Source organism: Musa acuminata, chromosome BXJ2-6 (assembly GCF_036884655.1).
Source record: "Musa acuminata AAA Group cultivar baxijiao chromosome BXJ2-6, Cavendish_Baxijiao_AAA, whole genome shotgun sequence".
Taxonomy (NCBI): domain Eukaryota; kingdom Viridiplantae; phylum Streptophyta; class Magnoliopsida; order Zingiberales; family Musaceae; genus Musa; species Musa acuminata.
Window position 1 is genome coordinate 38883105 of NC_088343.1, and position 23894 is coordinate 38906998.

General features: G+C 40.2%; 3 protein-coding genes across 4 annotated transcripts; all 3 read right to left on the bottom strand.

The window, feature by feature from the left end:
• Nucleotides 1-156: 156 nt before the first annotated feature.
• Nucleotides 157-5941, bottom strand: LOC135580993 (heat stress transcription factor A-5-like). Of its 2 annotated transcripts, XR_010488046.1 has the most exons (4): nucleotides 5598-5941; nucleotides 4110-5377; nucleotides 733-1050; nucleotides 157-584 (listed from the first exon to the last, which is right to left on the bottom strand). XR_010488046.1 is itself a non-coding variant. In XM_065114132.1 (3 exons), exons 1-2 carry the CDS (start codon nucleotides 5805-5807, stop codon nucleotides 4154-4156), a joined length of 1434 nt encoding a protein of 477 aa, XP_064970204.1. In that variant the 5' UTR covers nucleotides 5808-5941; the 3' UTR covers nucleotides 157-1050; nucleotides 4110-4153. The 2 variants fall into 2 exon arrangements, 1 of the variants encoding a protein (XP_064970204.1); XM_065114132.1 differs by having other exon boundaries at nucleotides 157-1050.
• A 1632-nt stretch (nucleotides 5942-7573) lies between these two features.
• Nucleotides 7574-14239, bottom strand: LOC135615513 (receptor-like kinase TMK4). Its single transcript, XM_065114134.1, has 2 exons — nucleotides 11747-14239; nucleotides 7574-8555 (listed from the first exon to the last, which is right to left on the bottom strand). Exons 1-2 carry the CDS (start codon nucleotides 14031-14033, stop codon nucleotides 8101-8103), a joined length of 2742 nt encoding a protein of 913 aa, XP_064970206.1. The 5' UTR covers nucleotides 14034-14239; the 3' UTR covers nucleotides 7574-8100.
• Nucleotides 14240-15765: 1526 nt separating this feature from the next.
• Nucleotides 15766-19039, bottom strand: LOC135615514 (70 kDa peptidyl-prolyl isomerase-like). Its single transcript, XM_065114135.1, has 13 exons — nucleotides 18731-19039; nucleotides 18563-18649; nucleotides 18021-18281; nucleotides 17854-17928; nucleotides 17691-17771; nucleotides 17401-17595; nucleotides 17223-17312; nucleotides 16956-17131; nucleotides 16740-16862; nucleotides 16480-16626; nucleotides 16254-16381; nucleotides 16054-16174; nucleotides 15766-15962 (listed from the first exon to the last, which is right to left on the bottom strand). The coding sequence occupies exons 1-13, from the start codon at nucleotides 18915-18917 to the stop codon at nucleotides 15897-15899; spliced, it is 1737 nt and encodes a 578-aa protein (XP_064970207.1). The 5' UTR covers nucleotides 18918-19039; the 3' UTR covers nucleotides 15766-15896.
• Nucleotides 19040-23894: the final 4855 nt, after the last annotated feature.

Below are 23894 nucleotides of genomic sequence, written 5' to 3' on the forward strand. Positions count from 1 at the left end.
ATGTCCATGCCTTCTTCTTTTTTGCCCATATCATATGCATAAAGGTTGAGAAAATTTAGAATTTTATCACTTTGGCTTTGGTATCTTATAATAAATTCTAGCAACATATTTCAACACTGCAAAATTTTAAGATACTACAAAGAACAATAACAAAGATTTCATAATATAAAACTTGGATTAGAATCCAGTTTTGTTCTTACAAGTGTCTAATCTTTGATAGAACTGTTTCATATGTGATGTTCAAGAAGTTTACATAAGTGTATATAAATAAGCTTGCAAAAACAACAATGAGGAATCAGATATTATGAAGAAGAGAGTCTGCTACACTAAATAAGAGACTCACACCTCACTAACTCTCTAACATTAGAAAGTATCCAATGATAATGTTGCTCCTTTATGAAGTAGATGATCAAGATTCGAACGTCCAACATGCTCTTCTACAGCCAGAATCAATCATCAAATTGCTCGAATCGACTGTTGTTTTCTTCCATGTTACAGGCAGCATGCTTGGTTGTCACCATGTTGAATCATCTACTTAGAACAACCAAAAAGCCTTTACTTTTAATGGTTTGTAACACCTTCAACTGGAAGAAAAGGCCGACATCAAATGGAGTCGATGGACCATTTTACAGCACATGAATATACCTCCACATAGAGCAGGGCTTCAGCAATTTTAACTATCGAGTGAACAGAACCACACGAACAACAGCTTGAAAGAGAAGGAAAACTAACATTTTAAGTCACAAGAGTTTAAATACTTGGAAGCTCTGAGAAATGCATTTCCAGCATCGGCATCACCACAAAATCCGAGTCCATGATGGTGGTATATTAAGGTTCTTCAGCTCTTTTTCAGAACTAATGATGGATGGATTCCACTTCTCAAGCCACTAGCACTGTGACATTCACAATGTAAGACAATTTGCACATCAGGCTGAAGTCTGTATTCACCATGTAAAGCTTCCTGCTACTAAAACTTGCAAGCATGTTCATCGGAGGCTTCCATCGAGGGTCCGGTCTCCTAGGTTAAGAGTAGGTTGAGGGTTTCACACCCTGCACATAAAGGAACGGAAATTAGTATCCTTGTCAATGGTCATTCTACTATATAGTTCATGCTATAAAAACAATCATGCAATTCCATTGCGATCGTGCAACCAGCATGTCAAGAAATAGGGTAGCAAGGTAATCAATGAGAAATGAAGTTCATGAGCACTTATATATGATGATACACTAAAATAACTTCATGAAAAGATGCATCCACAAGTGAAGATTCAATGCCTGCAGATGTCAAAGAAGCTCAAGTGATCACTGAAGCAGCTAGCATAATCCATGAAGAAGTGGTCAACAGGATATTTTCTAATGGAGAGCCTTCATAAAAAGCAAAAAGAACTCAGAAATAACACAGATATAAAATCTCAGACAAGTCAAGAGATTTAGGGTACATTTTAATTCACAACAGTATGTCTGAAGGAATCAACTCTTTTTGTTATGTTTTTCCATCTTAGCACACTTCCTGGAAGGCCTTCACTGTCAGTTGAATAAAATTGAGAAGAAAATTAACACATATTAAGGTTGGCATTTAGTTACCATGGATAAGAGAAGAAGACATCATGGATTTTATATGACAAATGAATCCAAATTTAGGTTCAATCTAAACATGAAACCCAAAAAGTACAACCCACATCTGAATTAGTGAGCTTGAAGCAAGCCCAGTCGATTTCGTTATATTAGGTAGCTAGTCAATTAGATTAGATCAGGAACTTCTTCATACTAGTTTTCTTCACAATGAACTAAACTACATTCATAATTCTGGAAAGTTGCTCTTACCATCTTGTTTGATGTCCAATCTTTGACGAATCTTCAGCAGTCACATGAATAGGGATCCTACAGATTCAACATGAGATTCACTATGAGGTATAGCCCTGTTCTTATAAGTTTCTTGATTTGCTCAAGTATTTATTCTTCACTTTTTTGTTCAATTTTTTTCTTTATATATTTTTTGCTTTTAATTATTCTTTGGCAAACAATACAATGATATAATCTAGTTTCCATGCCAATATTGTTTATCCCAATATAAAATTCCATGTTTGATACTGGATTTACTCATCATCTTTCATTCCTTAACCAAACAATATTATCAGTAACTGGTGCTACAACATATATCTCATGACTTTTCACATCAGATTATATGACTGTACAACTTAGTTTATTAGCTAATATGGTGACATTAGCAACTGAACATTTTTGGTTTCAAAGGTTTCTAATATCTATAGATTAACCATTTAACACTTGATTTATAAGAATTTATTGTCTAATGTGTCCCGACATATCTGTTCCACCTTCTTGTAAAATTGAACTCTTAACAAATATTAAAATCTAATTACATGTTTGTATCCATTTATTGTGTACATCTTTTAGTGTTTACAACAGCTTTCGTGTAAGATAAAAGCAAAAGAATTTGTGTATTTAACTACTTTGCATATATATACACTTTCACTACTTCAAATTTTTTGTATATATTATAACACTTCTTACAGCTTGTGGGTCTCCAACTTTGGTCCTTGAAATATACATGTAGCTTAATCAATTTATTTAAGCAAGCCAATCTGAGAGTGAAAGACACTGGTTGATCTATTTACTTTGAAATACTGAAAATGAAAAATGAAAAGACATGGAATACGACAAGAATTTATGGAGTGAGATTATCTTGATGAGTCAATAGACTCAGCAGTATACAGTTTTAAGAAAGAAAGTAAAAGGAAAGTGACATTTTTCTCATCAGTACAATGCCACCAATAACAGTAGCCAACTGAACTTCTGTAGCAGTCATGCTTATTTTGGAGAGGCACTCAATGAACAAATTAAAATCATGATGCTGGCAACTAGGGAACTCTTTCCAGCTCTCTCTCTCTCTCTCTCTCTCTCTCTTGGGAAAATACATAAGACAAAATGGCAAAAGAAAAAGAAAGTCTACTTTTCATTGTAAAATCATTGAAATAATTGCCAGTCATAGATGTCATAGACTTCTCTTAGGAGAATTTTTCTTCTTTTGCCAGATAAGGTTACCTGCGTCTCTGGAATCCCTCTAAATCTTTTATGCAGGTTACTATTCCTGTTCACAATAATTTTTTGTCCTAATTACAACAATTTGAGATTTAGAGTACCAAAAATGGTAATCCAACCTCAAGAATGTCATTCAATTTTAATATAAACCAAGGACAAATTAAATCCATTTACATTCCCGCTATAGAATATTACCAGAAAAGCTTGACAACAAAAATGCTAAATAGTGTAGAGTGAAGGATAAAAGAACAGCAACACAATTCACAAGTCTTTTACTCGACATTATTAAATCTATAGTTAATTGGCCACCAACGATAGAATTTCTTATTTGATGTAGCAAGAGACCTGCCCATGTCATTCAATATGTACCACAACCTATAACAATAAACCAACAAATCCTATCCCCAGTCACCATGTACCAAACTAAAGAGGTATGACCCGTACTCGCAGTAGTGCCACAACCCAAAATGTTCCATATTCTAGGTAACTGTTGACTAGGATAAAGTTTGAGTTATTATTACATGACGGTCCACAAGCACATCTAAGATGTCAAAAGAAGCTCATAGGTATGTGGAAGGAGAATAATCATGTGAACATTAACATATAATTTTTGTTACTACAGTCAAAGTTATCATAATTAATAACATAACAAAGTGAATTGTAAGTATTAGTTCTCACAGAAATGAGCCATCAGATACATCTAAATGCAAACAAAAAAAGAATAAAGAGAAACAAACAATCAAGTATACACGAACTACAATTTCAAACAAGAATGTAAACAACTTTCCATGCATAACTGAATCAGCAACATCCAGAACATATGGAAAATCCACATAATCTATTTTCTATAATCTATTTTCCAGTTATATACAATAAAGAAGATGTTCAAAGATGAACACAACTTAAACATGCATCTTCCAAAACATTCTTCCACTGTCAACTTAATGTACATCAAAGAATATCACTAGATTGTGCTTAATTTGTAGAGTATGAAGCATCTATATGATGCACACATGATACAAGAGAAGTTGATACAAGGGAAGGCTTACGCGTGACTCGTGGTATCAATACAAAAGGCGCAACTCTGCTCAAGTCAAAGTTTCAGTTGCTCCATATCTTTTTTGCTTATCCCTCCATTACGACTTCCTTCCATTGTCTCCTCACCTTGCTCGTTACAAGGATTTGGCCTTAGACAGGAGCTTGCCTCTTTTGTGTCTGATGACCCTGGTCTTTCAGTTAGGAATTGTTGCCAGAATACATCATTTACTCCACCTGTAGGGATTGCTGGTGCTTCATTACAAGTAGGCGAAGCCTCCCATGAGGATACAGCTTTTGCATCAGCAGAGTCGCCAATCGTGCTTCTATCATTTCCAACTGGCAGAGTAAGATCATCATCTTTTTCCGTATTAGATGCCTTGAGATCAGTGGCATGAGCTGGTCTGAGATCTTTGATACTGACTGGACTTCGATCCACCAAATCTTGATTTTTACCAGGACACTTACTACTATCTATTTGCATCGTAGACGACGCAAGCGTCAGACTCAAATGGCATGGAAAGAGCCCATCATCAATTTCCCCGATAAACAAATCAATCTTTGTTGGACAAGCCGGTGCCTCTGTGTCACAAAGCTGCAGTGTCTCATGTACCAAAGGAGGGCATTCCATTGGCTCCTGACCACAGCCAGTTTGCTTTGGCTGCGACCTGCCATTATCTTCGTTGGAGCTCTGAGTTCCGACCATCACCAAATTATCATCTGGAATAGCTGAGCACAACTCTAATTTTAGCTTGTCGCAAAAGTCCAAATCAAGCATGCGCCCATTCTCGGGCTTGGTGGTGCTACTATGATCATCACAAAAACTGTTTTCCGAAGTCTCCTGGCAGTAATCCACATCCAGTGGCAACCTCCTTTTCTTATGGATGTATGAGAAGTCCACTGATGAGGCTGCAGCCATCTTCACGAGATTCTCCATAAGCTGAGGGTTCTGCAAGGCCCGCTGCACGAAAGCAACCATTTTGAGCTGCCGCTGCTCCATATCTGCCAGCCTGCGCTTGAGATCCTCGATCTGAATCTCGGTCCCCGACTGCTGCTGCTCGAACTTTAAGAGACTATCCTTGAGGCCAGCTTTCTCCTTGTTGAGCCGATCGATCTCCTCCTCCAGCACAGCCCTCTCAGAGTCAGCTAGGCCACCTCCCGGTGGGTGACTGTGGCTGTGGATGGGCTTGCGGCGGCGAATGTTCGCGAGCAGGCGCTTTTGCCCCTTGACAAAGTCCTCGTTCGCGAACTCCCACCGCTCCGAATCGATCTTCCTGAATCCCTACACATCAAGATCCAATTTTGACTCCAAAACTAGGTTCATCTCCCCCAACAGAACCTCGATCCGCGAGAATAATCGAGGACAAAAAGATGCCAAACCCGATCATCACCACCGACAAAACAAGCAATCCAAAGATCACTCCAAGATTCGGATTTGACATCAAACTCCCTCGCACCGGATCAACGAAGCGAGGAAAAGGGCTAGGGCTTCGCGTCCTTACATAGGTATTGAGCTGGCGGATGAAGCTGGAGAAGTTGTTGTGCTTGAAGTAAGTCGGGAGCAGGCGGGCGGCGAAGTCGGGAGGGTTCCAGACCACGAAGCTCGCGTTGGTGGAGCTCCAGGACACGATGTCGTCGGTGGAGGCGTCGTCCACCATGTCGTACGTCTTCAGCAGGAAACGCGCCGGCCCGCCACCACCGCCGCCGTCCATCTCTCTCCCAGCCTATTCCCGTGGCTCACCGATCCACCAAGGGGGTTGGGCCAGCGCGTCGGCCAAGAATTCAACGGGACGCGTTTGGTGACGGCGGCGATTCCTCTCTCTCTCTCTCGCTCAATCGGTTGCATGCACACCAATATAACCATCTATCTATTTCCAAATGTTACAGTGGCAAACATGATATTCTTAGCAAAAGCCTCTCATCCAACATTTGTACATTTATTTTCCAAGGCATCATTTTTAGAAAGTGAGAATTCCTCCTAACGTTGTTAGATTTCTTAAACTCTTTTTTATGAATATTAAAATTAAAATTAATAAGAGACCATTTGATCGGGGAGTGAGTTTGTTCGATGAGATTTTATCCTTTCGAAATATGCGAGCTCCAAAAAGAATCTTTAAAAGTAAAGGAAGTCTAGCAGATTTATGAATCCTTGGTTCTCATATTTATCAATCAATGTGAGGTTAAATAATCTTATCAAAAATATATAATAATTTAAATTAATTAATTAATATTACATATATCTCGAGAAAAAAGATCAATATAGGGAAATGGTTCATCCATACAAGAAGATTTGAATCTACACAGTCACACCATAATACACACTTTGCATTGCTTAGAGAAAGGCTCACACTATATGTCTTATTGCATGAAGAGAATAAGGCAGCGACAGGTTAGAGAGACACACAGCTTTTTCTTCTTCGGCTGCCTTCCTCTTCGTATCAGCCTGCAGACGGCATCTCAAACCACATAATAGAACACTACTGGAAGTGGCACATCACAGCAGGAGAACTCAATAAACTCATGGTAGTGGTTTTTGTTGGTAGCGATTGAGCAGATATCAGGTGGATCCAAGTTTGAAACACGGCGAGAGTAGATATCAGGTGGATCCAAGTTTGAAACACGGCGAGAATACGTAGAGCTCTGCAGCCTATCATTTTCATCACTTACCTTGTTGGAAGTTACACTGCAACTATAAGTAAGCATAATAATGTCAAAGAGTTTAAATTATCACTTCCTCAAATCATAGGATGTTGAAGCCTTAATATATCAGTTAAGGCTTAAAAGTATGATTTCGGAAATAAGAAATCAAGAAAAAGCTTGTCTTGAGGAGATGTCACCTGGGAATGATGATCACTTGGTCGAGGAAGAATTTCTCTTTTGAGACTAATATATTCTTATTTAATTTTAATTTCTCTTGCAAGTGCATTTGGCATTTATTATAAGTCGAAAAAGACTTATAAGTGATTTTATCAATTCAAAATAAGAATGTATCCGAAAAGACTACTTTGTATATTGTTAGTTTTATAATCCTCATTGGTTATTGAATATTAAATGGCTTAATAAGACAATAATCCTTTTGAATGTTATACTAATAACGATCATATAAAATCTTGTCAATTATTATGGAGATAATCATGAGATTTGTACAACGAGTGATGCAACGCACTCGTAGTGAGACGCTCAAGCAACCCCACTCCAGGCTGTAGAGGATTCACAACCCTACTGTTTTGTGGCAGTGCCAAGAGACACTTTGGAGTTCATCAAGATGAGCAATCCTTTTCCCCACATGAGCTGCTGTCATGAGCTGGATGAAGGCAGTCTTCTCTACCCTCCTCCCATGTTTTGCCACCTTCAACATCAGCATGGTTTGGTGGCGTTCATCTCTTTGTCCTCCTCATCTAGCAACTGGGAGATGAACAATTTAGGTGTAAGTTTCTGCAGGCTTTGTTTCAGATGACGAGAGTTGAAACAAGGAAGACAAGCAAAAGCAGTGCACAACCTAATGTCAGATAAGAACATCAGTATACAGGTATATATGATCTTTTACCAACTCAACCATCCTTGACTTCCCCTACTACATCACCATACTGATGTCGGATTTCCAATATGTTGCTAGGCATTACAATGTACAACTCTGTCTTATGATTCAAGGAACACAACCACAATGACAAAATATTGAGAGAAACAAAGAAATGATAGGGAAAAAAAGAAGAAAATAAAAGATACTAGTTGAGTTCAATCTTCGATTACTGGATAACAATACCGGTTTCAGTAGCAAACCAAGTAGAATTAGGTTGACGCTCCATGGCAGTTTATGATGGCATCCCGAGTGAGACTGCAGGAACATCATTCGCCTCCATTGTCTACCATCAAAAAGCTGTTTACTACAGGAAACATCCCGATAGTCTTTTTTTTTCCCTTTTTTTCCCTCAGCTCCACAATACGAATCAGAACATTGCAGAAGAAGCCCTTGGGAAGCATTTTATGACCATTTATAATTAGACTTCATTTAAAAGTGAAACCAAATGAGTCTGTTGCTGAATTGGTGTTATTGCGTTGCCACCTCTCAAGTCTTTGGGTCAGACTCATGCTCGAGTCGTCGCCATCATCTTCATCAGTACAGTTGGTGGTGGGCTTCCATTGGTCAACCAGGGGAGAAAGCTTATTGACTGCGTGGCTCATGTCAGGCCTCTGGTAGGGCTCTCGGCCCGTGCAATGCCACGCCAAGTCTGCAACTTCTGCCAGGCTCTGTTGATCTTCTTCATCGAGTTCAAGAACTTGATCAACCATGGCATTCAAAAAAGTGTTCTTTTCATGAGAAATTCCTCTGCGGAATATTGCCACCAGATGGCAATCTTCAGGGGGAAGCGATTCATCTAGTACTTTTCTTCCAGTAATTAGCTCCATTAGTATCACGCCAAATGCATAAACATCAATTTTGGTCGACACCTTCCCTGTAGCTGTTAGAACATAGAAGCTCAGGGTCAGCAAGTATCAAGGCAAAGACAAACAAATTAGTTGCTGGATCTTTATTCCGACCACAAGAATCAATATAAAATCATAGTAACTGGATTTGCAACATAGTTAATTCCTCTGCTACCTTATCTTGATATCACTTACATTCTCTCTTCCGTAATTTTGTTCCCTTTCAAAAGAGTAGCCAAACTCACATTACCTGTTTACTGATCTCTATGCCTTGCTTTCTCTAATTCATTTATAGCCCAAGCATTGATTCAAAATTTTAGGTAAAAGGAACATGATTCAGCTTACTAACAAATAGCAAACCAGAAGAGCCATGGAACATGGTTCAGCTTACTGACAAATAGCAAAAAAGAGAAGCCATGGTACAAATGGCTTTAAAAAATATTAGTGTCACAAATGAAAATTAACATGTCAGCCAAAAACACTGTACTACTTTCTCATGATTGAAACCAAATTTAGGAGTCTACCAAGTGCTCATTAGATATAACAATGACTTAACGTAGTGATTCAGTGTTAAGTCGACCATGTTTCTTGTCACACCAATTTCATAGATTTATGTGACACCCAACTTAGTCTCACATTGAAAATGTGAGGATGGTTATGAGGGTATACAGATTTTATTGGATCTACGATTATTCATTTAGATTTAAGCATATTGGGTCAAGTAATTTCAGGTTTATTAAGTCAATGGATTAGTTCTCTCATTGAAGTGGATCATGAAAATTTATATTAGAATGGATCCCTGGTACTAGGTACAGTGCAGGGCTCATGTAAAAGAAAAACTACTCTAGATAAGACTAGAAGCATATCACAAGCATGGCTTCACCACTAATATGGACCTCATGATTGAATAGCCATGATTCTGGACTATGGGGGAAACTTGTGGCACCTCTATTTAGATTCACATTGAAGGTGGAGGATGATTATAAGGGTACATAATGCTATATGAGTCTAATACTACTAGTTCCTGATTGAACATTTTGGATCACATGGTCCCAAGATTATCAAGTAAATGGATAAACTCTACCGTGGGTCTGGTTCATGACATTTTAACTCCATGAGACTAAGTGATTGAAATAACATCTCTTTCTAATCCCCAATCCATTTTATCCATGATCTTGTTGTCCTAATCCATCAATGCAATCAGATCTGAAAGCTGCTTTTTTCCTTCTACAAAAACCAAAATAGCAGCGCCAAATAAGAAAGTTGCACAAGGATCTGTGAATCTGTATGACAAAAGCACTTGAAGCTTGAGTGACTAGGGTTGAGGAATGCTTTCTGAAGGTAGCCTCAAGAGTTCTGATATATAAATATGAGCCTTAAAAATTAAGATATTTTCAAATGTGGATTGGCCAAAGGCACTAGAATTACATATTGCAGTAAAATATAAGACTACAAATAAACCAAAATCTCAGGACAATGGTACATCTTAAATCCAAAATGAACATGTAATATTGTCCATGGTATGTTGTGATAATTTGCTAATCTCTAGGATTGAGAATGTTGCACCGAAATATTGCACAGAAATGTGGATTGGTGAAAAGCACTAGAATTACATATTGCAGTAAATCATAAGACTACAAAGAAAACAAAATCCTCAGGACAATGTTATACCTTGAATCCAAAATTAACATATAATTTTCCCCATAATACGTTGTGATAATTTGTCTAATCTCTAGGACTGAGAATACTGCACTAAATATCTTAGGTAAATTTATTTAGCTGCCACCAGTATTTTTCTGAACACTTGTAAGAGCAAAATACTCGCAATAGGCTAACCACAGGCAACTTGACTACTTTTGAATACTCAGAACTAATTTCAGATTTGTGTTTAACTTTTAACTTCTGTTTTAATCTTTAATTGGTTGTCACACACTGCAGAAAAGAATTATCACCTAACAACCCTGCTTGTGCATATCAGCCTAGCTAACAGACGATCATCTACTAAAACAAGACAACTCATTCACCCACTAGAACAAAAGAAGTAAATTTTCAGAACTACACAAAACAAGCCAAGTCCCTGGTATCATTGTCTCCAAGAAAAATTAATACAGCTGCCACTTCCAACGCTTGATAATGCAATATTATGCCTTAACAGATCTACATTCTCGCCCATCAAATTGCTTCTTCTCATGCATTTACAAGCAGAGACCATAGAGTGATATAGGCACAGATACAGACCAAGAAAAACTTGTGCTGTTCAACCCTAATAGAATGACCATGTGCAGTTGTCCCTATTGATGCTGGCCCCATTTTCTCATAAGAGTTGCTCCATCGATACTTGGTCCAAATATTTTGTTGTCTTCCACTCTAGAAGCTTTCAACAAATTGGTAATGCCGATCTTATATAAGATGAATAGGTTCTTATTAGAGGCATCATTCTTCATGTCAAAAAAGCAAATCAATCTCTGATCCAAGATATCAATTATTTTATTCAAATCTGATGAAACTTTGGCTCCTTATTTGTCATCGACACCTTGTCTTTAACCATGCAGAACCTTCTATTTATGATCAACTTCAAGTTTCTTAAAAGTTCAATAATTAATGTTCACATCTTTTGCGTACGTTATGAAACTATAAGTCCAGATACGCCCATTGGTACATATCTTTCTTATAATAAGACTGAAATATGCACCGGACAAGGAGGGTAAAAGATGCCTCGTTGAAAGTGAGCCATAAGCCACAATTAAAATTCTTATTCCTACTACCAGATCATTGTTTATGGAATTTGTAGTCGTGTTTCAAGTCAAGATGACATCATTCTGCTCCTAGCATTAGTCCTATCTGGTATTCCATTTGTACACACTACACACATTATCAACCTATGCCTTTGATTTTCTACATATCCACTATTGCAATTTCCAAGACGATTAGGCTGATTTGGTGTATTTCTTCTTTGAAGTTAGAAGTCTATATGCCATAAAAGAGAAGTGTATAGGCTTCTAGCCTAAAGGTCCAAACTAGAATTTGACAAGCTTCTTAAACAATAATGTAACGGAAAAGACTGTCCAACGGTTTCCTTTATTAAACAGAACAAATTTTTAAGATACTATAACCCAACTAATAATTAATTTTATGTCCATTTTCCCGAACAAGACAATCTGTGGTACTTCAACTAATATATACTTTAATTAGTATTCTCTGAAAGAATAAGCAAAAACACACTTACTAGCATACTCAGGTGCCAGATATCCAAATGTCCCTGCTAACCGTGTCATCATTGACTTCTGATTGTCTGCAGCAAGCTTGACCAACCCAAAATCAGAAACCTTGGCTCTCAAGTCCTTGTCCAAGAGGATGTTAGAAGGCTTCAAATCTCTGTGAATGAAACTCTCCTGAGCCAAGCTATGCAAGTACTCGATCCCCCTAGCGACATCCAGCACAATTGTCAGCCGCTGCTTCCAAGTAAGTGGGGGTTCATTTCTACTCTGCCATTCAAACAAGTGCTCCCCCAGTGTACCCCCTGACATGTACTCATACACCAAAAGTCTCTCTTGGCCATCATCACAGTAGCCAAGAAGTGCGACCAAGTTCCGATGTCTGACCTTCCTAAGAACATCGATCTCTGCTTTGAACTCCTCATTCCCCTTCTTACCCATCACATCGCACTGGTTTCTCTTCACGGCAATTAGTGTTCCATTATGATCCCCTTTGTACACGACCCCAAATCCACCCCTGCCCAGGATGTTTTCTTCGCTGAAATTATTTGTGGCCTTTCGGAGGTTCTGGATCGACATGTACATGCCTTGAGCTTCGCCCACATATGCGCTTGCGCTGTCAGCACCGCTTTGAGTGTAAAGCGGGTCCAAGCCTCTGCCATTTGCATTCATTCTGTTGGATCCAATATTAATCAACTCTGGCTCATTTGGAGGGGTTCCTGTTGGAACATGTCCCAACTTTTCCTCTTGCTTTTTCTTGCGACGATGCAGAAAAAGTGCCACCAAACAACCAACAAGAACCACCATAGCGACGACTATACCTGCAATCATGCCCCCTGCCTTAGATCCACCAAACTGTCCAGGTGAAGAACCGAACATCCCGGAAGAACTTCCATCACTTGAGCCAGAGTCGGTCCCAAGCTTGGGATTGCCCTCCAGCTTGAGTGTAACGGAGCTGGAAAAAGACGGCATCTTTCCAGAGAGGTTGTTGTTGGTGACATCCAGCACCTGGAGCTGCGGGAGCTGCGTCAAGCTGTCTGGGATCGAGCCAGTGAGGTCATTGTTGCTCAGGTGCAGCTGACGCAGCGAAGTGAAGTTGGCGAAGGCTGGGGAGATGACCCCGCCGAAGTGTTGGCTCGCAAAGTTGAGAACGGTAACGCTCTTCTGCGCGTCGCAGGTGACGCCCAGCCAGTTGGCGCTGCAGGGCTCGTTCCCCTTCCACGACTTGGCGAGCACAGCTGGGTATCCGAACCCCTCGGCGACCGCGAGCAGCGCCGTGACCCGGGGGTCACAGGGGCCGGGGGCGGCGGCGGATGTGCAGAACTGGTTACCCGTACCGACATCGAGGGTGGCGAACTTGCTGGCAAATTGCGGAAAGGGCCCCTGAAGCAGGTTATTGGAGAGGGTGGCGTTCTTGAGGGTGAGGCAGGCGGTGAGGGATGGCGGGACGACGCCGGTGAGGGCGTTGTCGCGGACGTTGAATGACTCGAGGGCGGTGACGTTGGATAGGTCCGGGATGCGCCCCGTGAAGCTGTTGGACTGGAGCCAGACCATGGTGAGTTGGGGCATGGCGCCGAGGACGTCGATGCTGCCGGAGAGCTTGTCGCGGTCCTGCTGGTTGTTGAGGAGGAGCTGCTGGATGCCGGAGCCGGCGAGAGAGGAGGGGATGGAGCCGGTGAGCTGGTTGTAGGAGAGGCGGAGAACGCGGAGGTTGAGGAGAGAGCCGAGGAAGTCGGGGAGGGTCCCCGAGAGGGAAGAGTTGGACGCGGAGAAGTCGGCGAGGCCGACGGCGGCGGAGAGGTTATGGGAGATGCTCCAGGGGGCGAGGGGGAGGTCGTCGAGGGAGATCTCCTGGAGGGCGGAGAGGCCGGCGAAGAAGGTGTCGGGGAGGGAGTCGAAGGCGTTTCCGTCGAGGAAGAGGGTCTGGAGAGAGGAGAGACTGGAGAGGAGGGGGACGGGGCCGGAGAGGCGGTTGCGATGGAGCCGTAGGGAGGCGAGGGAAGTGAGGGCGGAGAGGGAGGCCGGAAGGGTTCCAGAGACGCCACGAGAGCCCAGGCTGATGCCGGAGACGCGACCAGCCGAGCAGGTAACGCCTTCCCACTCGGGGTCGCAGGGGTCGGAGCCGGACTTCCAGGATGAGGGCAACCCTGAGAGGGCGCGCGCCAGGTCCCACATGGCCTTAGCGTCCGGTGAGGAGGAGGACGAGGCCGCGCCGCATTGCCGCGCCAGATCCAACGCCACGACGAACGTGACGAACTGGACGACGGCGGCGAGGCAAAGCTTCCTCCTCTCCGCCATTGTGGTTACGCTTACATGTGAAAGATAGGTATTGTTCTCCTTCTCGATGGCGCGTCTCTGTCTCCGGTCTTCGTCTGGATTGGAGACAGAGGCGGGGGAAGGAGGAAGAGGCGGTGGGGAAGAAAGAACACAGAAAAATTCGGGCGGTGGCGAGAGAGAGAGAGAGAGAGAGAGAGAGAGAGAGGCGGGTGGTGTGCCTTTGAGGATTGCGTTGGCAAAGCGGCGTGGGGGGCACAGGCATTGGAGGGAATTCTTTTTTCTTTTTTCTATATTTTTAATTTGTTTTCTGTGATAAATGGATGGTTGGGATTGATGGATGGGCCAACACGAACGGACCGATCGGATGGATATGGAGCCCGTTCTGATCCCACGATAAATAGCGACTTATTCGCGACCTTGTGTTCGTTCCCCGTCTTGACCAAGGCATGCAACAGGGTCCCCCAACTCACCTACCGGGCCCCACCTGTCCAAACGAAGCTGGGATCGCGTCTCGTGACGTCAGCTTCGCGGGGCCTCCTCTCCGCGCGCAACGGCTATCCAAGGCTTATCCAGTGGAAGGTGGACCACCCCACGACAGCGGAAGGCTGTCTGACGCCCAACAGGCGATCAAAACAAACAGCCCGTCGCGGCTATCTAATCCGAGTGCCGGTCGAAGTCTCGGCCCGTTCCTCATTGGTTCAATCGACGGTTCAATTAATCGAACCACAAAATTAATAATTTTTGAAGACATAAAAATAATTGTACGTTATATTTAAATTGAGTGATTTCAATTTTATTATTAGAAAAGTTTAAATACTCGAGAGAAAATCCTTAATATATTTGATAATAAATAAAACACAGAGAGTTGGTGAAGGAGAGACTGCCTTCAATGCAAAGAAATCAGAAAAGCTGAGCATGCAGGAGAAAGCCTGCAGTGACTCAACTGGAAACAAAAGTGATGATTCCTTCAAAGGCATACAGAACCCATGTCGAGTTTCTAAGCTCACCAAATCCTTTTAGCAACCCTTCATATCACATGGGATTGGTCGATTTGTGAGTAAGGTTGGCAAAGTAGTCCTAACTTTTATTCTTTTTATAAAGTGTTTTTTTCCCCTAAATATGTACCCTCCCAAAGTTTGAAAATGGTAATATAATTGACTTGATTAACATATAACAACTTTAAATACTTAAATATTTTAGATATTTTTATCCGATTCAAACTATTAATTAATCTTCCTCACACTTTACGCCGTGATGAGTCTTCCGACTTCGTAATCTTTTCCTACTAAAATTTCTCATAATATTTAAATATTAAAATTAATTTTAATATTAAATATTAGATTCAGTGAATTACTATTTTCGTATGTATATATATATATATATATATATATATATATATATATATATATATATATAATAAGAGGTAAACAGGTGATCAGCTGCTTGGCATTTGAGTGCAAAAAGCACATCACACGTGATAAGCATTAGCTGATTCAGAGCATATTCCAGATACGAACACGTTGCATGGCCGTGCCCACTTCTCACGAATATTTTAGCCTCGCTTTATTAAAGCTTGCAGACTTCCACCTCTTCGAACTTTGCTTTAATTACCATTTTTCCACCGTCCAAAACGATCAAATCGAGCTCGCATTGTCGTTCTGATTCAGCCGCATTGATCCTAATTTGGTCCGACCAATCCACGACACAACAGACCTCAAAGTAGAACTGACACGTAGCAGAAGAAATCTTACAATAGCACGTTTAACAGAGTTTCCCGTTCATTAATAGTATCTCAGTTACAGATGCATAGACAATTGATATGCTCTCATGTCCATCACTACTACACTTGAGGAGGTAGGCACGGTAAGCTCGAAGCTCCAGCTCTCAAGCACCGCTCTCGATGCTCATGGGCTGCGCCTCTTGCTTTGGCAGTCCCACAGTGTTTGCTTTCTGCAATTAGAGATGTGTTCGATTGATCAATCACTTTGCACATGCAACAAAGGAGGGTTTAGCGTGAGAGAGAGGAACGCAAATCACTCACATTTGCTTCCATTTGTCCCGGTTTACTCAGCTTGGCAAAAATGTTGCTGTAGAATTTGGCGTCTTTCTTGTTGTACTCTTTCACCTTCTCCTTCAGGATTTTGTACTCCATCTTCACGTCTCTGAGTACCAGGAACCAGAAATGTTGTTGATTACATGAGCTACAACCTGTCGGTCATCGAACAAGTGAGACAGACATACCTGTTGTCAGGGTCTATTTCAAGTGCTTTCTTGATGTCCTGCTCTGCCAAATCCAGATCACAGAGATGCATGTACGCCTGGGCCCTCCGGTACAAAGCCTTCACGTTTGTGCTGTCAATATCCAGCACCTGAATTTTATCCATTCATTGACACAAGATCAGCTCATTCTTGGTGTCAGGCTGCCAAAATGAGGAGAACTCAACACAGTTACAAAACTATTTCCTACCTTTGTGCAAAGCTTCTCTGCTTGTTTGTAGTCCTTCAGCTTGAGTTTGCAGGCAGCATTGTTGAGGTTGCAGGTCACTTTTAGCACCTTGGATTGCTTCTTCTCCTCATCACTGAATGAGCTGTCAAACTCTATGTATTTAGCAGCCTGTGCCCCGGTCAGAAATTTTCAGTATGTTCATCATATGCATAGCGAATCAGTAATGCTTAGTAATTTTTACAGCATTTCACATAACAATTTGATGCTAACAGGTGATTTACCTTTTCATATCTCTTGGAGGCCCTGGCATGCTTGCCTAGTTTGAATAATGCATTGCCTTCTTCTTTCTTCTTCCCAGCTGCTTCAATTTTCTCTGCAGTATTCAGGTCCCATGATTCTTTTTCCTGAAGGTACAAGAGAGAAGCTCTATTAGTTTTGGATGACAAGTCCAATAAGAAACTGTAGAAGGTGAGCGAAGCCAAGGAACACCAACCAACCTTTACAAAGGATACAAGCTCGATCTCATAGTGAACAGTCGAATTTGGAGGAACCACAGCAAGATCCTGCTTTGACTCCACACGGTTGAACGCATGCTCAGGTGGAATTGTGACATAGGCAATTTCTCCTTTCTTCATTGACATCACGGCTTGATCTAATCCTTCAATTACTTGCTCTGTTTACCACAGCCAACACCTGATTTGTTAGCATCATCCGACAGCTATACACAAACATTCTTCTTCGACTATCGGAACAAAATGCATTACCTTCATCTGTCTTGAACTCGAATGGCTCATCACCATCATGTTCCTTCTTCACAAAGACAGTTCCATCATCCAGTTTTCCGATCAATTTAACTGTTAATATCAAAATTGAAGCTTTGAGTTAAGACAACCGGGAAATCTTCTAGCACAACCAGCATAACATTTGACAGAAAAATCTCACCTTTGACGACGGCACCATCATTTGGGCGTTCATAGCCTTCTCCCTCTTTGAGAATCTTCTTGATGATCTTCTTATCATTACCAATTTCTGTCACGGTTTTCCAAGACACCAGTTCTAGTTCGATATGAAGAGTTGCATTTGGAGGAACGGCACCTTCATCACCAGAAGCTTGCCTCCCGTCTTCACCAAAGGCATCTGCAACCAGAAGTGACACCATCGTTAGCATGTGGCCTCATCAATGCAGGTATAGGGTAAAAGATTCTCTTTGTCTACTTAGGTTCAATACTCACATTGTGGCATTACTGTGAGTAGAACCTTTTCACCCTTCTTCATAGTCTTCACAGCTTTTGACAGTGCAGGGCAGAAATATCCTGGTCCAAGAAACACCTATATGTGAGATCAAACTCAGCAACGAAGTAGAAAATCGAGATTAAGAGAAGAACGTATACTGACCATCTCTCACAGTGAACTCTACTCCTTCGGATTTGGAGACCACGGTTCCATCTTCAAGCCTTGCCTCATACCTCACTGCATGAATATAGAGAATCATAATTAGAAGATCCTGTAGGAAGTATGACAACAACAACAACAAGAAGCAGCCTGCAAGAAAGCAAGTATACCTAGAACTTCATCTCGGTCCTTCGGATTGTCCCATTTGTCTCCATCAGTCAATATTTTCTTGAAGATACCTCCATCTTTGCATATGTCTTTCACACTGGTCCAGGAGAGCAGCTCAACGTCGAACTGAAGAGTTGCATTGGGAGGAATAGTGGGAGGGGAGCCAGAGGCACCATAAGCCAGCTCCGGTGGAATGGTGAAGATGGCGTTCTCTCCCTTTTTCATTGTCTTAATACCTTCATCCCATCCCTTGATCACTTGGCCTGAAATAAGGAAGAGAGTAGTAAGATCACCATTCATTGATCGTTCTGCTTGCACAGATCAAGCGAGAGAAAGCAGTTGTTGCGCATATCTTGTCCTACATCATTTATCTTCACGAAACCACAGAGGATGTAGCATAAACTTAGAAATTAAGAGGAGCAATTCAATTATTGCCATCGATCTTATTATGTAGTGAGCATTAATTACAATAACAGGTAACTTCTAAAGTATACCCACTCAAATCCGCTATAAATCTCAGAAAAAGAGGATAAGAATTCATCACCTTGGCCAAGATTGAACCTGAAAGGAGTCCCGCGATCACGGCTGGAATCGAACTTAGACCCGTCGAGCAAAGTTCCCGTGTAATGCACTGCGCCAAAGCTCAAACTTTAGCACGAATAACACTAAACTGCAACCACCGAAAGGCCGCAAAGATGGGGTCTTTCTTTACCTTCGACCTCGTCGCCAGCCTCGGGGTGGTCCCATCCCTCCCCTTCCTTGACGAGCTTCTTCCTAAGCCCCTGCTTCCCGATCTCCTTCTCCTCTCCGACCTTGAGAGTCGGGTTGTCGTCATCGAGATCCATGGGGTCCTCATCCATCGTCTCCTCGCCCACCGGGAGGTCGAAGTCCTCATCCATCTCTACGGCTCAAGAAGACACCAAACGCTATTGTACAGAGAGAAAGAAAGGAAATGCGGCAAAGCCGAGATGCCCACAACGTGTTCGAGATCGAGGCTGCGAGCGCAACGCGATGGGAGAAGTGGGGGGACGAGGGGTTTAAATAGGGCGGGCAATCGGGTTCTGGAGAGTTCCCGGGGAAGAAGATAATTAAAGCAAGGATGCTTCTAGAGGGTCTGGCCTTCTTCCAAGCGCTTTGATTGACATGTGGCATCGTTCTAGACAATTCTCTTCTAACTGTTACTAATTAGAATTATTATGACTCATATGCATCTTAATCCTATTTTCTAATGTTTGGCACATAGAGACATAAAAGAGAAGAAAAATAATTATTATTTGCTTTTAGCTTGAACAAAATGAAATTGTTTGAGATAACCTATGATTACTCTAAGTTCGAGATAGATATATATATATATATATATATATATATATATATATATATATATATATATATATATATATATATATATATATATATATATATATATATATATATGGGGCTCACTTTGGGGTTAGTTGTTGGGTTAGGGATTGGATCGGGCCATGCTTGACTTGAGGTTGGATTCGATTGGGCGGGTTCTTGGGCTAATAACGGGCTTTTGGGCCTAAAATGTTGATTGGGCCGCACCATGATTCCCCAGGTTTCCTTGATGCCGGCTTAATCCACAGCAAGATATAATAATTTCATGTATTGTTGTCCTAATGAAGGGGATGTGCATTTTTATTATCAGAGTACTATTAAATACTGGCTGAAGGAAAAAGAAAGGGAAGATATAACATTTGAACTTACCATAATAAATATTTTTAGTTGGCTGACCATTAATCCTATGATAAATGCTTTAACAAGATGAAACAAAACTAGCTTTTGATTAGCAAAAATAATAAAAAAAGAAGTAAAAGGAAATGGTGTTTTGATATTGGCAGTTTGATCCACTTAAAACACTTGATGTGGTTGTGGCAATTAATTTACAGATTCTAATTTCTCATGCCTTGAGGGTTTTCTAGATAGAATTTAAACATAGGATAATTGAGTACAGTAATTTTCATGTTTTTGAGGCAACAAAATAAAATCACTATTGTGCTTTACAGCACAACTATTGGGAAATTCACATTGTTCATCCTATTATTAAAGTTCAGAGAATCCACCAAGATAGCAATAATAGATCAGTCTCATGTTTGATTTGTCATCCAAATGGGTATATATAAAACAATACAAACATTTGGGAATTTCTAGAGAGTCATTTGTGATGTCCCTATCTGAAAGATATCAAATTTGTTCCATATATGCTGGTCATTAGTGAATTTATAGGATTATCTTTGATAAAACAGATTCTTTTAGGTGGTGATTACAAACTGTTCTTTTTTTGCATCTATTATGTGGAATTTGATATTTAATGATTAGTTTAGTTCAGGCATAACCCTGAGATAAAAATAATTGCTTGATGGAGGACAATTATCCAAATTGCAAATAGATAATATTGTCCTATACATCTTGATAGATGAGATAGAAAGCCACCTGTTGACATTTATTCACTTCCTTTCTCAAGTATCCAACTGTTGTTATTAATATTTTATTTAATGAAAAACTATATGTAGTACTTTTATATCATAGTTCAGTAATTTGGAATATTTGTGCATAAATCTGCAAAATGAAGCAAAAGTCTAAAATATCTGCAATTTGTGTGTAAAAGCTCATCCATAAGGCATCAGTTAGAAGCTTTTTAGTCTTAAAAAATCATTTTGTTGGCTTTAATTTAACTTTGAATTAACTGCTATTAATTGATTGATTCCAAAAAGAATAACTAAATCACTAATCAACTAAGTACTAATAAGTAAAATTTTGGTGTACTAATTAGAAGGAAAGGTAGCTTTGGATTCCTTGCTAAGCACTCAAAAGTTGAAGTTATGTCAGTGTCATTGATTCTTTATTTCAATGCCTTAGATTCCCCCACAAGACAATACAAGAAACCTTTAGGTTTGAAAGCCACAAGTCAATATATCCTACTAAAAGTACAGATTTATAATCTGACTGTATGCTTGCAATGATGTTGATGTTGAGGGAATGAATCCTTCCCAATGCACAGATCAAATGCTCTTTTGGCATATTGAATTATGAGAATCCATTGTGTAGATTTCTGTAGCAGCATTTCCATTATGGACTTAGAATTGACCTATTTTTTGTTTTCTGCAGAGTCTCTTCCAGAATTGTCTTTCCCAACCTTTTTTTTCTCTCTTGATCATTTGTTGCATTTTTGGTTTTCTGGTATCCTGCATAAATTATAAGAACATCAAAACTAGGAAAATTTTACATCATTTTTTAATTCATCAGTTGCTCATATAAACCATATTCCAAACAGAAGCCACATAATATCACCAGCTTTTGTCAATCCCAATTCTTCCTGACCATTAGAGGTTTGTCATTGTTGCAGACACTGAACAACTTACCTTTCCAATGTGGATTTCTGCATTATATTACCAACTTTGATCTTCATTGGATTCCCAAACATTTCATCATGGCAACAAGTCAGTCATGATTAGATGGCACTAGGTAAAAGGAAATCTGCACACATATTCTTGAGTGCTAGAGATTGCATTATGTGGTGATGCTTCCACTTAGTGTGCACTGCAAGGGCAGTGAGTGCTCTCTGCCAAGTTTGTGACAATGATGTCAACTGAACAGACCAATCATCAGTTCCATCTGCTAATGTACTGTTTACTCTATCAGATGCAGGAATAATACTGTACCAATGATCAACTTGCTTTGGGTAGTGTCTCCAACCATGCCTTCTCACTGATGAGTCAAAGGTTAGTTCCCTGCTTTTTGGCACCTTCTAAAAATTCTATGGTTCTTTGTCCAAAAAGCTACTCCCAGTGCACCAGCTTTACTCAGGTTTGAATTCTGAACCATAGAAAGCTAAATAGCTGATGTCTTGTCCAACAATGTTGGACACACTATAAGTGTGGTGGATATCAAGAAAAGTTACAACAGTGAAGTCCATAAAGAGCTAACAGAGAACACAAGGCAACCAATCTGCTACACTTGTTTGTAATCTGACCTATACAACAAAATGATAATTGGCAACAGCTAATGTGTCTTCAGATGTTCCAAATTGAGTTTGTCATGAATTAATACCTAATAGTTTAATAGATGTTCTTTTTTTTTCAAACTTAAGTCAAAAGATTGGATCAATCGATTTGATTATCAATAGTTAAGGTATTTACTAGTCAAACTAGATGAGGCCTTCAACCTTTATCAAAGAAGTAGTCTAATATGTTACTATCAGACTGATGTTTTAGATATAAAATTTATCGAATAAGACTTTAAATTTCAACTTTTACTAAATGAGTCTATTATTTTATTTATTTACCAATGTTTTAAGTATAAGATTTATTAGGTAAAATTTTGAATCCTCTTTTGATGAGTAAGTCTAATACACTATCATCAAGCAAATATTTTAGGTACAAAATTTACTAATAAATTTCTAAATATCAACCTTTAATAAGTGAACTCGGTATATCGTACGCCAATGGTATGGATGTAATCTTTGTTTTATAAAACTACGCATCCTCAATCTTTGATAAGTAAGTTTGATACATCGTCATTAGGCCAATGTTTTAGATGCATCCACCTATGCTTCACTCACTACAACAATCAAGGCGCGAACATAGGAATTTGGAAGCAAACTTTTTGTTTGATCTAGCCATCATGATTGTGCTCATGTTTTCAACTGAACTAGTTGGATGATTGAAAGAGGATCTAAAGCACTTCACTCATGCTCTTTCACACATCAGAATAGAATCCATGGAAAAATTGGTCACAGTTCAGCATTCAGTGGGATCAGCCCTAGATTTTCCACCATATGTCTGCATCTTGCTTGGATGCAGACCATTCATCAACTTGGTACTCCACTCTCCATCTCTGCTATGGCATTCTGCACCTTTTCAGAGAAGCAGTGTTCTTCCCACAACCTGTTGTGACAGTAGGCAATATTAGCTATAGCTGATGTTTCCATAGAGAACAAATCATTAGTTGCCAGTAATTCAAGGTTGATAGAAGAATATATGTCTTACATCAATTGAAACATGATGTCTTTATTTCACAAAATCTTGACTATGAGCCAAACAATATACTGCTAGCAATCAAATCTATGCAGATCAAAGAGGTTCATGTTGAATACCAAGAATAGCAAGTAATTGTTCTAGTTAATTAGCATGATCATTTTCATAGTGTGATATTATTACTAGCTTACAAGTAATAGGTAGCCATCCTACTTGGTTAATGACACGAAATTTATACAATCACCATGCTGACATTTATGTATGCAGCTCATGGAAATTAATTCTTTTCTAACATGCTGCTGCATTTTCCCAGTTTTGTTATAGATGCAAAGTTATAATTGGTTTTCTTTTGCTGTAAAATTAAAAATCAGAGACAGGAGTGAAGGATTTTACAAGCAAATGCTCAGCTAATGGATCACAAGGTAGAACTATGCATAGGTGTTCAATAAAACATGAGACATATAGCTGATAAGGTCATCTAAAGCCTGCCAAGTGAAGGAAGTGCATATGACTTGGGACTATCTAAACTCCTTTATCAACATGCTTAGTCTGTAAGGAAACATTAGAACAACCTTCTGGTGATCTCTTAGTAGGACATCCATCAGATTGTCCTACTAATCAAGTGACAAGTGTCTTGTGACTTCAAAATCTGTGACTCTTTTGGATTAGTGCAACAGGGATGGCAGAAGGCATAAAGAAAGAACAGAGGGGACATGGATTGTGTTGTTTGCTCCCAGTGTGCTTGATGCCATCCATCCCTTGGTTTGGATATCTCATAAAGAAGAAAAGCAACCCTTGTTCTTTAAACATTGAGGGAGGCATGCAACCTAGCAGTAACCTCCTCTCCTCTCCTCTCCTTCCAACCCAGAAAAGTCTTGC